General features: G+C 36.2%; 1 protein-coding gene across 1 annotated transcript in view; it reads left to right on the top strand.

The window, feature by feature from the left end:
- The first annotated feature begins 8859 nt into the window (after window positions 1-8859).
- LOC306854944 (sodium-driven chloride bicarbonate exchanger-like) overlaps window positions 8860-17352 on the top strand; it is a 30642-nt gene continuing 22149 nt past the window's right edge. Inside the window, exons 1-7 of the mRNA XM_079393260.1 lie at window positions 8860-8935; window positions 12572-12715; window positions 12806-12944; window positions 13718-13878; window positions 14974-15162; window positions 16343-16431; window positions 17077-17234. Coding sequence (XP_079249386.1) covers window positions 8899-8935; window positions 12572-12715; window positions 12806-12944; window positions 13718-13878; window positions 14974-15162; window positions 16343-16431; window positions 17077-17234 — 917 coding nt within the window. The 5' untranslated portion in view covers window positions 8860-8898. The remainder of the gene's footprint in view (window positions 8936-12571; window positions 12716-12805; window positions 12945-13717; window positions 13879-14973; window positions 15163-16342; window positions 16432-17076; window positions 17235-17352) is intronic.

Genomic DNA, 17352 nt, shown 5'->3' with positions numbered 1-17352 from the left:
GTTGTAGACCTACATAAGACCACAAGATCAAAATTATTTGATCCCCTGCTGATTTTGTACGTTTGCCCACTGACAAAAAATTATCTGTTTGTGATTTTGGTAGGTTTATTTGAACAGTGAGAGACAGAATAACAACAAAAAAATCCAGAAAAAAACGCATTTCATAAAAGTTATAAATTGATTGGAAATAAGTATTTGACCCCTTTGCAAAACATGACTTCGTACTTGGTGGCAAAACCCTTGTTAGCAATCACAGAGGTCAGACGTTTCTTGTAGTTGGCCACCAGGTTTGACCCCCTCTCAGGAGGGATTTTGTCCCACTCCTCTTTGCAGACCCCACATAGAAAAAGTCATTAAGGTTTCGAGGCTGACGTTTGGCAACTCAAACCTTCAGCTCCCTCCACAGATTTTCTATGGGGATTAAGGTCTGGAGACTGGCTAGGCCACTCCAGGACCTTAATGTGTTTCTTCTTGAGCCACTCCTTTGTTACCGTATGTTTTGGGTCATTGTCATGCTGGAATACCCATCCACGACCCATTTTCAATGCCCTGGTTGGCTTCAATGCTCTGGCCCTGACGGCACATGGCCCTGTCCATCATCCCCATGTTTGAAGGTGTGGATGGTGTTCTTGGGGTCATAGGCAGCATTCCTCCTCCTGCAAACACAGCGAGTTGAGTTGATGGATTTTGGTCTCATCTGACCACAAAACTTTCACCCAGTTCTCCTCTGAATCATTAGGATGTTCATTGGCAAACTTCAGACAGGCCTGCACATGTCTCCGCGCAGCTGCTGCTTTCTCTCGTAATTCGGGGGCATTTTGTGCAGTTGGGGCGGTGTTTGCGTCGCGGGCTCGGCGGTTCCACGCGGAACATAAATACAAACTGAAAAACCTGTGAAATCCAAGTTGAAAAGTTCTGAGAACGTTTAACATCTGTATTTATTTGATTGTTTTACTATTGTTTTGTTTTCTTTAGGAATCCTGCAAGCACTTTATTTTTCATTGATATTAAGCAGATGTCATTTTTTGTTCAGATCAAATATTATGACATTGTATGTCACAATTGTAAACTTAAACTGGGAACCTTTAAAGTCTATAAATATATATTTTTATCAATTTATAAAATACATTTTATACATGCATTTAACTAAAGAATCATGCAAGCACTTGAATATTTCCCCCTTTACTCGTGCTGCACAAAAAGTGATTCAATAATGTTGAATGTTATAAGGACTGATTATTGCAAATGCAGATCTGTGTGTTCTGGTTAAACTATTTTTATTTATTTATTTTTTTGCTAAGGTTTGCATATGGTGGTGTGTTCTTAATGACAGCTGTCCTAAAAAATATATATCCTATTCCTAAAATAAGAAATGTCCCAATATATCGCCTTGCTTACAGTATCGCAATATATCGTATGGCAACCCCTGTATCGTGATACGTATCGTATCACCAGATTCTTGCCAATACACAGCCCTACTAAGAATGAACTATACTTCTATAGCATTTGTTAATCTTAGTTAATGTTAATTTCAGCATTTACTAATGCATTATTAAAATCACAAGTTGTGTTTTTTAACATTGGTAAATGCATTGTGAACAAACAATGAACAACTGTATTTTTATTAACCAACATTAACAAAAATTAATACTTAAATGTAATAAATGCATTGTTCATGTTAATTAATATTAACTACTGTTAACAAATGATAGTAAAGTGTTACCAATTCATTATACAAATAGATGTATTTGGCACACAAAATTAGATGACAGACACTCTCTCACTATTAGCTACATGAGAAACTGAATGACACATCTTGCACTTTCTGCCTAACATCTCCTTTTGTAAGTCATATAGATAAGAAACAAAATAAAGGTAAGTGATAAGACACTTTGGATAAACTATTTTATTCACAACATAATGTCGTACAATACCTTATAGGTTTATGATAACCAAAACAGTCCTTAGCTAGATCAAGCTTTGATCTCTGTAACCAAACTGTCACTTTAATTAAAATATTTTTTCCCACTAATAAAAATATTTTATCATTAGCTAGCTCCACACTGGAGAGCTGCTTTATAACAGAAAATCAAGTTGTAGTTCTAATTGAAAGCGACACTGACTCTGCTTGAATTAAGGCTATCTATTGCATAAAGTACTAACGTTATATAAATAAACATGATGTGACCGGACTTTACTGGAGTAACGTTAAGTTACTGAACTGCAGAGCTCATGCAAACATCCACATCGTTGTAATCAGATGCATTTTTAACTGCTGCTTTCACACTGCTGTCAGTTTTTGTTGTGTTTATTTCGTTACTGAAAGGAAAGCGCGCAATATATACATATTCATCCAAACGCCGCTCAGGTTCGGATGCATTTTCTCTGAAGCGCTGTGTGTGTGTCTTCTCTTGAATTGCATCCAGGAGGGCTGAACTACAGTCTTGCTCTACAGCGCCAAACCGCAGTATTGCAGGCTCTTACATTAGGTCAGCCTGGTACTTTCAGTTTCGCTTTGTTTTGGTTTCTTTAGCTTTATATATTTTTATTTCATTCTTGTTCTGTTCTGAATTCCATTACATTTATATGATTTGTTTGGAGTGATTATAATGTTTATACATTATAATATTTCAATTTCAATTTGGTATTATTTCTGGTATTATTACACTCTCTCAAAATGTTCTGCTCCTCACAAAACAATAAGCAGTAAGCACCAATCAATGAGAGCGAGTTTGAACTTAAAAAAGCTGATTGGGCACGGTCAAAAATATGTTGAGAACCAATACATATCCTCCAAATATATAGGCCTAAACCTGCGCTCGCTCTCATATACACGCATGGACTCTCACAATCTAATGCCGGATCATTAAAAACAATTACCGGATTGCAAAAATCCAAAATCTGATATTTTACGGAACAGGATCTGGCAGGATCCGGCTCAAATCAAGCACTGGTTACTACCCACCACTGGCAAACACATAGCAATGTTCAAAAAACCTCACACCATACACTTTGTATGCCCTGACAACCGCTTCTAACACCTTAGCATTTTACTGGCAAGTTTTGCATCCCAAGTACCGCTTGCATTTAAAAAAAAAAAAATGTAGGCTAAATATCTAGTTGGAGTTAATCAGTACCACTATAACCTAGAGAACTTAAAGGGTTACTCAACCCCAAAATTAAAATTTTGTCATTAATCACTTACCCCCATGTCGTTCCAAACCCGTAAAAGCTTTGTTTGTCTTCGGGAACACAATTTAAGATATTTTGGATGAAAACCGGGAGGCTTGTGACTGTCCCATTGACTGCCAAAGAATGAACACTTTCAAAGCCCAGAAAAGTATGAAAGACATCGTCAAAATAGTCCATCTACCATCAGTGGTTCAACCACAATTTTACGAAGCTACAAGAATACTTTTTGTATGCAAAGAAAACAAAAATAACGACTTTATTCAACAAATCGTCTCCTCTGCTTCAGCATAGCGCCATTTTGGAGAGTATCTACTGAACGCAAACAACGTATGCTGTTCTGTGTCAGCCGCACTACACCGATACGCTGACACAGAACAGAATACGCTGTTTGCGTTCAGTGGATACTCTCCAAAATGGCGCTACGGTGACGAGGAGGAGACGAATGACCACTGATGGCAGATGGCCTGCTTTGACAATGTCTTTCATACTTTTCTTGGCCTTGACAGTGTTAATAACAGTCACAAGCCTCCTGGTTTTCATCTAAAACATCTTAAATTGTACTCGAAGACGAACAAAGCTTTTACAGGTTTGGAACGACATGGGGGAAAGTGATTAATGACAAAAATTTTATTTTATGGTGGAGTAACCCTTTACGAGTGATAAGTGTTTCATCCATGTAGGATGACCTGTTTAAGGGTTAACAAGTAAAAGTGTGATGCCTCATTTCCTCATGTATGCACTGTTGTGGTCGAGCCAACCAAACCTGCAGCATATTTCTGGCCTCTCCCATGATGGCTCTCTCATGTGGATGCTCATATGTATGTGTAGGATGTTCTAGCACACAATGATAATCTCTTCCCATGTGATCCACATCTCATTCAGCCTAATTGCTCCTAGAAACCCGTTTTGCTGATAGGACTCTGAATGTCGTCCATCCATATCATCCGCTCAGGTACAAGCAGATCATCTTGCTGTAATCTATGCCTTTAAAATGAATTGCTTTACTTCTGCTGTGGGCCGAAGTCACATGTCACTCTAAAGAAGTGCAACTGATTATGTGCGAGCTTCTAAAACATGAATGAATTCTCCATCCAAACTAGACTGTGGCTATTCTGGATTCTGAGCCACAGGCTGGTGAGTCTTTGTCTTTACATGGGACTAAAACAATGTCATTTATGTTCTGAGGACAACTAGCGGCAGGCCATGTTAGCTGTCATGGAAACTGTCTGCTAAGGTTAGGCTCAGGCTGCTTATTTTGGGATGTCATCTATTGGTTGTGTGAGAGGGAATAGAGATATGTTATTGCCGCAGTATGGCATTTAATAGAAGTAAAACATGAACATGACTTTGGAAGTAGGTATATTCAGATATGGGGTGTGCGATAATGGCAAAAAAAGATATCTCAATATTTTCTGGAATTTTGTCGTTAATAAATAGACGATATTTTGCTGAGCGTGTTATTGTGCTGGTACTTTGGCAGGTTTAGGACTGCCATGGACAGTTGATTCCCAAAGCTTTTGATATTCTTCATATTCTGTGCTGCGGTTCATTAACAGTAACAAAAATTTACTTTTGCATTAAGTTTAAATAGATTTTTACATTTTATGGGCATTTTTACCTTTATAACGCCAATTTTTTCTAACCTAGTTTAATGTATGCAACATCTTTTGTGTCATATTCTTACATTTAATCAGAATCTGAATCTGCATCTGAAGTGGCATTTGACTGTTTAATGCAGGACATGAATACATTTAACCTGCAGTTACAAATGCTTAATTAATGTTAATTAATTGTGATGTTTTGTAAAAAACAATGAAGACTGATAATTTGAGGAGAAAATGGGAAAGTATACTTTAAATATAAACCTAAAATCACCAGTAGGTGGCAGAAAATCACTGCATGAGTGAGTCATTGAGTCATTCATTCAACCGATTCTTTAAAATGGTTAATTGATTCAGTAATGAAACACCATTGTGTGTTCCTCAGAAATGCAAAACAGTTCTTCTGTGGCTTTGTTTGGAATTATTTTCATTGTCGAAATACAGCAAAAACAAGAACTGTTACGTCTAAAATGTTAGTCATTTAATATTAACTTCTTGTTTATTGAGTTGTTTGTTAAATCATATTTGCAATTGTGCTGATATTTGGAGAAAAACGTCACTCTTCATGTGATATTACCTATATCAGATGATGTAAATTTAAAAGACATATAAAAGTTATACAGGGTCATTTTTGCCCCCTTTAGAATTTTGTGGGAATTCTAAATGTATTTTGATAAACTAAATCACGCAGCAAAAGAATGAACTCGCACAGTAGTCTAACCTACATCTCATAGTGTATGCATGCACTCTCTTCATTTATACTACACGTTCACACTATACACTGTAAAACACACTTATTTAAAGGTTGCAAAGTAATATTTAAACTAGAGATGCACTGATAATAATAATAATAAGTTTTATTTATATAGCGCCTTTCCAGTGCTCAAGGACACTTCACAATGTACATTTAACAAAGAAGAGACAATTCACGTAAGCATAGATGGATAACAATAAGTATAGATACAGTAAAGGAGCATTATATGGACAGGGCAACATACCGATAAAGAGTCAAGCATAACAAAAGAAAGCACAGCATAGTAAGAAGTAAGAAAGCACAGAGTTCTTTGTGATTATTGGATGCGAGGCGTGGTACAAATGTTTAGTGTATAGAAAAAAACTACAGAGAATGATACTGAATTAGACAGATACCGATAGCCGATTATTCAGAATGATATCGGTCGATGCCGATACCGATAGCTATGAGCAACATTCACCTCACGTATGTGCTGTTGTATGTGAGCCCTCCTGATGATGAAAATGACGTAATGCGGATGGTGCGCGGACACGGACGGACGAAGTATACTTTGGCCTTAAGATTTCTGATCACGTGAAGAGAGTGAGAGAGGCGCTTTCAATGCAAACTCTTTAGGAGCAGAGCCTGGTTAATACTAAAAATTACATGAATACTGAGGAAACAATGGCGGACGGGACAGATGATTTGGTTTTCAAGCTGAAGTAAAATAAAAGACTGCTTCTTGAACCAGAGAAGGTGAACATGTTGGTTTTGTCTTTGCTGTTTATCTCACGCTATGGAGGCTTTCTTTAAATGTTCTTTATTTATTTGATTCCTCAGTGTTAGGTAAACGTTCTGGTGTAGCCTATGCCATGCCGCCTCTTATTAGTTTGTTAATTATATTATATAAGTTAGTTTGTAGCTACTGTTTTACTGTTATTGTGCTTTTCAATTAAGAATAACAATGAATCCATATTTCAATCATTTGTTTTAGTTTTAAACAGTGAATAGATGTAAGCAAAACAGACAACTATCTTTTCTTGTAAAAAGTGACGGTCGTGAATTCAAATCGTTCACAAAATTCAAATCACAAATAATACTGATGAAAAAGAACAGGTTGAATGCTAACCACTTTTGTAACTATAAACTTAAACATAAACTTTCCTTTTTTCTACATAAATACCTTAATGCCAGATTTATTCAAACATACATATATAATTATAAGTAAAAAAGCTCCTCTTCAGTGTTGTTTTATAGTTAACTAATGAACTGTGAATAGCGGAATAACTTTGCTGAGGTAAATGCCATGTTAAGTGACATACTGTTCACAATCTGATTTACTGGCATCTTTCCGCAGTTTAAACACTGATTGAGCTATTACATTAGACAGACATGATACATTTTGGTAAGCCATACTGTATCTTTCAACATCTTATGGTGTACATTCATGTGTATTTTGCGCTATAACTTATTAAACTGGAAGAGACTTGAACTTGAACTAAGGTGCAATAGTAATCTGTCACGTCACATTTAAAAGTGTCAAAACGGCATTCATTGTTTGTATTTCGTGATAGAATGTACAGGATTTGAAAGCTGAGAGTTTGTTTCTTATCAGAAGTAAGAAAGCACAGAGCTCTTTGTGATTATTGGATGCGAGGCGTGCTACAAATGTTTAGTGTATAGAAAAAAACTACAGATCTGTCAATGCTGGCTTGAACTACGGGTGATCATCTGGTCAAATAGAGCCTGCTTTAATGTCGCTTTTTTTAACTGTTAATGCCTTATTGTCACGTTAATTTTGACAGCCCTAAATTCAACAGAGATTTTCTTCACTCACAGTAGGAGTTGCAGTCTGACACGTTTTTCCGCTGCCTTTTGATTGACAGGATATAATCGTTCCTAATCATTGGCTGATTTTGAACAATCGGCCGATGGCCGATAGTGAAATATATTGCTTTTATCGGCCAATACCGATTGTTGGCCAACACATCGGTGCATCTCTAATTTAAACCAAATGTAGTACCTACTATACAGTTGCTTATTTGATTTCAGATGCAGCGATTGTCTGAGATAGTATATTAAACCAGCATTTGTTATAGGTTCCTGGTTTGAAAATAGTCAAGTAGTGCTGCATTGATTATTAACAAACAGTAAAAACAATAAGATCAGTAAGAAATTAATAGCTCTGTCATGACAACTCTTTTAGAATTTTGCATGGTAATGTACATGACAATGTTAATGTGTTTGGTCTTGGCAGAATAGAGCAAGTACCAAGACTTGCTACTGTCAATACATCCACAGACATGCTGCTGTGAGCATGTAAGAAATGCTGCTGCGGCACATATGTGACCTTGGACCACAAAAGCAGTCTTAAGTAGCACGGGTATATTTCTAGCAATAGCAACAATACACTGTATGGGTCAAAATTATCGATTTTTCTTTTATGCCAAAAATCATTAGGATATTAAGTAAAGATCATGTTCCATGAAGATATTTTGTAAGTTTCCTACCTTAAATATATAAAACATTTTTGATTAGTAATATGTATTGCTAAGATCTTAATTTTGACAACTTTAAAGGCGAATTTCTCAATATTATTTTTTTTTGCACCCTCAGATTCCAGATTTTCAAATAGTTGTAACTCGGACCTGTCCTAACAAACCATACATATCAATTGAAAGATTATTTATTCAGCTGTCAGATGATGTATAAATCTCAATTTCAAAAAATTGAAATAACCCCCATATATAACATATATGAAATCACCCAGTAGCATATCCAAGCAGGTGGAGCTGGGGAAGGACATGGGTTTTCTCAGAGAGTTGCAGCTGCTACAGCAAGCACTATCTGGGTATTTGAATGTTGAACAGCAAGCTCACTGGCTGCTGATATTAAAAGAAACCAATCAGCTGTGCCATGAGAATAATCATGTCATTATGTCAGATTAAGTTGGAACCTATCAGACTGTGCCATCTAGAGTTTCATGAGAGAACTTTGGATTTTTATTCAGCAAGGATGCATTAAATTGTTCAAAAGTGACCGTAAAAACATTTATAATTTTACAAAAATAAATAAATCACGTGACACGTGACTGGACCAATGGCTGCTGAAAACTACATTCTAAAATATATTAATAATATTATTACCAACCCCAAACTTTTGAACAGTACTGACTGTGTTTATATGTGGATGTGTGAAGTTCTGCTTGCCATATGCTTTGCCGTATTTCATAGAATATTCATAGGATGAGTTATCTGTTAGTAATCATCTATAAGAGAACATAAATTGGTATGTGTGACTGTTTAATAAATGTGTTCTGTTTTGTAGAGAAATGATGAGGAAGCCGTGCTGGACAGGGGCGGGACTCGGTCCATGCTCAACACAAATTTCGAGAAAGAGGAGCTGGAAGGTAATTGAAGCTTATTAAACACACACTCTAAACCTGGGAATCAAACACACTGCCTGATGCATTAATATTTAAAAATAAAATTAAACTATGATTTCAAAACATTACATAAAAACATAATATATTTATAATATTCCATTTTTATCTTTTTGCATCATGTAACTCAAATCTTAAAGCAGTAGAACCTTTCTAAAGTTTAGCTAAAACTGCAGCATATAGTTTGCAGTATAGTTTGTATTTTTATCTTTTATTTTTTAGTTTGTATTGGGTAAATATTTATGTGAAGCATTTGTATAGTTGTATTTTTTCTTTTATTTTTTAGTTTGTATAGGGTAAATACTTATATATAGTATACTTATAGTTAAAATCTGTCAGTAGGTTAGTTGTGTATAGATTTATAGTGTTTTTTACTTCATTGTTGTATGTCTTTATTTATGTAGCACCGTGGTCCTGCGAGGCATATAATAAGTGAAATTCTTAGGACCATGCACCTTCTTTTTTTAGGCCTAAATTTGTGTTATTTTTAGATTAGAACATTTGATTAATCAGTGCATGCTGATGAACTTTTATCATAGTTTATAGTTATATGGTAACGAAAGTGTTTAACATTCAACCAGTTCTTTTTCATCAGTATTATTTGTGATTTAAATTTTGTGAACAGGAATTCCTTTTTTCGTGCGCTTTCACTTTCACTTCCAAATTTGCGATCTTGGTGTCATGTTTTTACAAGAAAAGATAATTGTCTGTTTTGCTTATATCTATACACCTTTCACTTTTTAAGACTAACGCAAAATATGGATTCATTGTTATTCTTAATTAAAAAACACAACAACAATAAAACAGTACGTTACAATGACAAACTAGCTTACATAACAATTATTAATAAAAACGAATAAGACAAGGCATGGCACAGGACACATCACATGCTGTATTATATACTGACTAATAAATTACAGAATGTTTAGCAAACACTGAGGAATCAAATCAATAATAATATAAAAAAAAATTAAGGAAAGCCTCCATAGCGTAACGTGAGGTAAACAAAGATAGCAAGCTTTTCAAAACGAAAACAAAAAGAAAAGTAAAACTAAATTGGCTTTTGCTGACAGGACTTGCATATTTTTTCTACAAGAATACCAACATGTTCACCTTCTCTGGTTTAAGAAGCGGTCTTTTACTTTAGTTTGAAAACCAAATCCTCCGTTGCGCTCAGTCCACCGCGCGCACCTTCGCGCTCGTTTTGACGCAGCGAGTATAAACCAGGCTCTACCCACTAAGCGCTCACGCTGAAAGCGCCTCTCTTCATGTGATCAATGAAATCTGACTCCTGCTACAATGTGCCTGCAGCGCGCGCTGTATGAAGCAGACGCTTTGGAGCAGCGCAGGCCATGCACTCGCACAAGTGCGACCACATCAAATTTGAACTCGCACACTCTCAAAAAATGGTCGCAAATGCATTTTGGTCGCAGTCTAGAGCCCTGCTCTAGGCTATAGCAATGCATTGCTTTCTCTTTCTCTTGTGCTTATAGTTCTTGTTTACAATCCCAATATTAGTTATTGAAGCAGCATAAAGTTCATCATTAGCTCCAGAATTTGCTTTCAACAGACATTTGGCATGCTTTAATCACAGGCTCTCAAACATTTTGTAGAATGGTGCCCTAATAAAAACAGCAGAGAAGCAGAGAGGAAATAAATCCGCTGTTTGACATTAGCTGTTCTTAGTCCTGAGGAAATATTCCATTTAGAGAAACATTTAATTCCAGTTCCTTCACACACACACACACACACACACACACACACACACTTGGAGCCAGTGTGTGTCTGTGCCTAAAGAACCTCTCTGTTTCATCCTCATCCTTACTTAACCCTTTATAAAGAGCCCCAAGTTGATTTTTAACAATATGAGAGTTGAATTTTATCTACGTCTTTGTATCTGCTCTGAATTGTGGTGTTTAGAGGATATTTCACAGATGTAAAAGAAAGTGATTCATCTTTGTATGAACTACAACATGGCCACACAAACCCACACCTCAAGGCTGCTGGAGGAAGATACCAGTGAAGGTAATGAGATAAAAGCACACGTGTGTGTGTCTGTTTGTTTCAGCCCTGGAGGTCTTTATCACTTATTTAGATGCTAAATTTCACGACTGAGTGAGCCAGTGAAACTAAAGCTCATTAGAGTGTGTATCTCTAAAGAGTGAGACGGTGGTGGTATTAAAAACTGATGAGGTGATTCAGAAGGCACAGTCAGCATGGACCATATTTCTGCTCTGCTTTTGATAGCCATCTGTCTGCTTCACACACTTAAGTCGTGATGTAAAGGTCTGTTTTGTGTGTCATTGCCCAGGGCTGGAAGCACACAAGCACACGTATGTGCTCTCTCCCCACAGACACACACTGTCAGAGTGCATCTCAGTTCAGAGAGCTGGGGGGAGAGAGTGAGAGAGGGATTTAATGCTATAGTTTAATCTGAGACTGTAAACAAGAACAGAAACACAAAGTACAGAACCGTCGAATCTGATTATATGACTGCAGAGACTTGCACAACCGCCTTCTAAATCTGCTACACGCTTTAAGATGAAGGAATAAAGGAAGTGTTTCTCATTAAACAGTTCACCCCAAAAAACATTTTGTCATGATTTACTCACTCTCATTTAAATCCAGACTCAAAACTCATCATTTAGCTGTGCATTTGTTGAATGAGCACTGTGCTATGTTCGAACTGACTGCACTGTATTTGATGTATAATACATTTTCTATTCTTAACTGTTTTAAATTCATTTTAATTAAATTGTTATATAATTTAAAAATTCCTTGTTTTTATTATTATTTTTAATTCCTTGTTCTTATTGCTGTGATTATTATTTTTAATGACTGTTTCACTTTCTTTTAAGCACTTTGACTGTGTATGAAATGTAAACTTGCCTTGCCTGATATAAAATTTTCCCAGCAGAAGTATGTTGTTAACAACGAAGTCTAGACTAGAACATCAGCGTGATCTTGCGTTATTTCCTTATCACTTCTCGCGTGCGTTTGGTTGAGTTGTCAGCGATTCTTCCTTTTGTAAATTCATGCAGTGTGTTACCTCCTGTCGCTGATCCATCGTGAAATGTGAACACAGCAGCAATTAAACGCTACCTCAGATCATACCTCAGTCATGCAGTGTGAAAACAGCGATGATCCAGTGATTTTGAAAATCATGCAGTGTGAACTCGGCATTAGAGACACATTCATAAAAAACCCCCAGCCCCAAATTTATCAACCGACTTATATCGTCAAATATTTTCAGTCGGCTCAAGGTGCAATCCCTATACATTAAACATCAGTACACTGAACAGGAAAGCTACTCACTTGTCCGATTTCACAGCCACGTTGTTAATAATTGCGCTCTTACAAACCATTCTAACTCAAACTTTCCAACTTATTAGTTTTTTTTTTCATTTGTGAAGATCTTAATGAATAAACTTTTTTTGCGCACAGAGCTCTTTTTCCGCAATAATCCAAAAGCCAATGGATAAATCCTATTGATGTTAACTTCCGGGTTGGCCTACACAAAATACATTTCACTGTAGTGCCCTATAGCTACTTTGTTTAGAACATTTTGTATGATAACTGGCCTCTTCTCTTTGTCCCTGGCAGGCCACCGTACCCTTTACATTGGGGTGCATGTACCACTGGGTCGGAGGTCACACAGACGGCATCGTCACCATGGACATCGCCACAGGAAGAGGTCACGGGAGAGAGACTCTGGAACTGAGGATGGCAGAGAATCACCTTCATATAGTAAGACTGTCACTCTACAAGGATAAATGAAAACTTGATTGAGTCAAAAAGGTCAGAGATAAATAATAAAATGTGTCTGTTTTTCTGTAGCAGACACACCGTCTCAGCGTGTACAGTTCCTGCTGGGAATGGAGGATGACGAGGAACACATTCCTCACGCTCTCTTCACTGAGCTGGACGAAATCTGCCTGAAAGAGGGAGAGGATGCGGAATGGAAAGAGACGGCGAGGTACAATTTCTCACACACACACACACACACACACACACACAGGATACACAAAGAAACAGGGAAATTTTGGGGGGGTAAAATTAATAATACAACTAGACAATTATTTTATATACATATATGTATATATATATATATATATATATATATATATATATATATTACTGTATATATATATATATATATATAGATATATATATATATATTTATAAGTATTTAAAAAATTATATTGTTATCAATACAGTCAATAAATTTACCAATATTATAGAAATATAATAAAATTGTTAAATACAAAAATAATTAAGAACATATTAAATACTTTTTAAATATGACTTATTAAAATATAATTATATTTTTTCATGTAGACGTGTGTATACACACACACACATACATATACACACTCGCTATAAAATAGAAATGTATTATATTAAGTATGATAAAATTATAACATTAAATATTATCCAAATTATTATTGCAATTATTTAAAATGGTATTATAGTATAACATACTATATTATGTATGATTTTTGAAGTAAAAAAACTCAAAATGGAGACTTGGTTTCCTCAGTTCAGAAGTCACGCATCACTACAACGAGAGTATGATGGCTTGTCATGGGCATATATCCATTAGGCGTATATCCATTACAGCTAATGCAATACAAGTTTGTGGTACTGCAGCTAAATGAGATAACTAATGTAATAGTCATTCTCATTCACGCACTCTTTTTTCCCACTCTTTCTCATATCTTCTCTCTCCTGTTCCTTGTTTGTCTGTAGATGGCTGAAGTTTGAGGAGGATGTAGAGGATGGAGGGGAGAGGTGGAGTAAGCCATACGTGGCTACTCTTTCCCTTCACAGTCTGTTTGAACTGCGGAGCTGCATCCTCAATGGCACCGTCATGCTGGACATGAGGGCCAACTCACTGGAGGAGATCGCAGGTACTGAAAATGAAAACATTGTCCAGACTAGATCTTCTGAAGGCCTTCCTTACAGATCCAAAGCAATCAGCATTTTATTTACTAGGATTAGCTGTTTACTCATGTCAGCAATATAGCCCCATTTAGCACAATTCACAATTAACTAGTTTGCAATATTAGATTTGTGCATCACATATGTTGAAATTAATTTGCCACAGGTGCTATTGATTTACTTTTTAGGGTGGATTTTCACAATCTGTGCATGTTTTTCGACTAATATGCTAAAGCATGCCAAGAACCCTTAACAAGCAATCAATGACACACCAGTAAGATTTTAAATGTTTTCTAAAGAAGTTGCTTATGCTTATGAAGGCTGAATTTATTTGATTAAAAACACATTGTGAATATAGGCTATATTGTGAAATAGTAATGCAATTTAAAATATTGGCTTTCTTTTTAAGATACTTTAAAATGTCATTTATTCTTGTGGTGGTAAAGCTGAATTTTCAGCAGCCATTACTCCAGTCTTCAGTGTCACATTTTTCCTTCGGAAATCATTCTAATATGCTAATTTATTATCAATGTTGGAAACTAAAAGTTGTGCTACTTAATATTTTTTTTGGAACCTATGATATTTTTTGATTAATAAAAAATTTAAATAGATTTCTTCAAAATAGAAATCTTTTGTAACAACATACACTACTATTCAAAAGTTTGGGGTTATTATTCATTTTTATTTTAAAGAAATGAACTGTCTTATTCTGCAAGGATATGCTAAATTGATAAAGTGACGTAAATACTTGTAGTGTTACAAAAGATTTCTATTTTGAATAAATTGCTGATTTGTTGTTCAAGAAACATTTCTAATTGTTATCAATGTTAAAACAGTGTTATATCATGTTTGGAAATCATGATGTATTTTTTCAGGATTTATTGGTGAAAAGAAAGTTGTGAAGAACAGCATCTATTTGAACTAGAAAACTTCTGTAACGTTATACATGTATTTACTGTCACTTTTGATCTATATAATGTGTCCCGGATTTTAATTTCTTCCAGAAAAATATGGTAGTGTATATCATTTATAATTTGCTCTATTCATTGTTTTTAATTTTTAAGATATGGTTTTGGACCAGCACGAGACGTCAGTTTCTTTGGGAGAGGAGGTGAGGCAGAAGATCCGAAATGCTCTCCTTAAACAGCACCACCATCAGAATCAGAAGAAACTGGCTAACCGGATCCCCATCGTACGCTCTTTCGCAGACATCGGCAGGAAGCAGTCTGAACCGCACTCCATGGATAAGAATGGTACTGCTCCACACGCTCCAGCAAATGCATTCTTCTGTTTTTCCCATGCATCTGTCTTATCATCTTTTTGATGGTGTCTGTCTGTGTGTCCCAGTTATCATCACAACCCAATCGCCCCCCAGTTCCTTCTCCTCTCTCTGGTCTAGGTTCAGCCACAGTGTGAGAAACAGACAGGTGCTCTTATGTCCAGCCTGGTCCCTCTGCTGTCCCAAGTGTCTGTCAGCTTCCCATAAACCCCATCCATCCGTTTCTGCCCTTCCTGGCCCCGACAACCCCCTCATCCAGCCCAAAAAACCCTGCATCCCCTTCAGCAAACGACTAAGCCCGCCTTATGGCTACCACGTCATCCCCACCCTCGACCCTGAAGAAGAGACAACATCAGGCAATATGATCATAGATTTGCCTGTACTCTAAAGGTGCAGTCACATTAGCGAAATTTCGAGAGCAAAAAAGGTCCATCGTCAATAGTGTAGAAGTCAACGTCAAACCAAGCAGCTTTCTGTTGGTCAATGCTGCAAATTTGTGTGACCAACTTAAATCTGATGGAACATCTGTGGAACATCAATTTTTTTCCCTCACAAGAAATTCCTGAGCATGTTTGACAGGATTTTGCTCACAAAAATTCACGAACGGTGCTGAATGTGACTGTACCTTACTGTATAGATATGGAATATCTAGATATCACAGTTGGATGATACCATGTCAGTTCATTTGCATATGTTGCATATTGCTATCTTGGCCTTTCCAATATGGTGGACTTGCAAATGTATCGTGGTAATTACCAACTGTTTATACATAGTTATTAGGATTCCATATCAATCCTTTAACCAACCATAAACAGCATTAATGTAGCATTTAACCACTTAGCTTTGCGTTTAACCACATATGAAGTAGCACTAGTTTTACTTTGTTGTAGACTTTTACATATCCAACCTCATCTAATTGTTTCTGCTTCTGATTTAGTATTTAATTTGAGTTAGATTTAGACTAGGCTAAGATTTTTGTAATCGGCCTCCTTAACATGTTGCTTTCAACTGTTTTTAACCAGGTAAGTGTGCCTACAGAAGGTCTTAATCTCCATGACGTGACATCACTGTCTTTCTTTAAAATGATCGAATCTGTTGTATGTTGGTCTCTTATTTATTTCCTCTGTTTTGTATGATTGCTGCACTGCTTCCAGGTCAGATGGTGTCTCCTCAGGCTCAACCCACTACTACAGAAGGACGTGCGGATGGCAGTCGTGAGAACAGTGCTGTTGACTTCAGCAAAGTAAGAATCACCTTCCAGACAGTAATCAATCTTATTCTGGAACTTAAATATACAAATATTCACTACTGTTCAAAAGTTTTTTTTTTTTTTTTTTAAGAAATTAATCCTTTTATTCAGCAAAGTAAAGAATTGTATAATGTTACAAAAGAGTTCTATTGCAAATAAATTCTGTTCTTTTAAACTTTGTTCATCAAATACCCCTAAAAACTGTATCATGATTTAAAAAGAGAATTTAAGAAGCATGACTGTTTTCAACATTGATAACAATAAGAAATGTTTCTTGAGCATCAAATCATCACATCAGAATAATTTCTGAAGGTGCCATTTGAGTAATGCTACTGAAAAATCAACTTTTCAAAAAACCAACTTGTGCAGGAATAAATTCAGTGGTAAATTACATTAAAATAGAAAACAGTTATTTTAAATCAGTATTATATTTCACAAGATTACTGTTTTACTGTATTTTTTTATCAAATAATTGCAGCCTTTGTGAGCATAAGAGTCTCCTTTAATTAAATGAAATTATTTAAATTATGATGAATAAAACATAAAATGATTCAGATAGATGTAGGGACAACACTGTGCTTTATAAGCATGCTAAAAAAAGTTGTTTGTTGCTGAGGAAGCATATTTTTGTGTCTGCAGATAGACCTCCACTTCATGAAGAAGATCCCACCCGGAGCTGAGGCATCCAACATCTTGGTGGGTGAACTGGAGTTTCTAGAGAAACCTGTGGTCGCCTTCATCCGTCTGTCCCCTGCTGTGCTGCTCAACGGCCTGGCAGAGGTCCCCATCACCACCAGGTAAGAGCAGAGGGATCTGAGCACAAAACACATGAAACATATTAATGTCTCAGTTGTTCAAATTCATTTTATCGAATGGTGTGCCTCAGAGTTCACTACTAAGTTCTGTCATTGTGCA

Source organism: Barbus barbus (genome assembly GCF_936440315.1).
Source record: "Barbus barbus genome assembly, chromosome: 35".
In the NCBI taxonomy this organism is placed as follows: Eukaryota; Metazoa; Chordata; class Actinopteri; order Cypriniformes; family Cyprinidae; genus Barbus; species Barbus barbus.
This window is presented reverse-complemented; position numbering and strand designations above follow the sequence as displayed.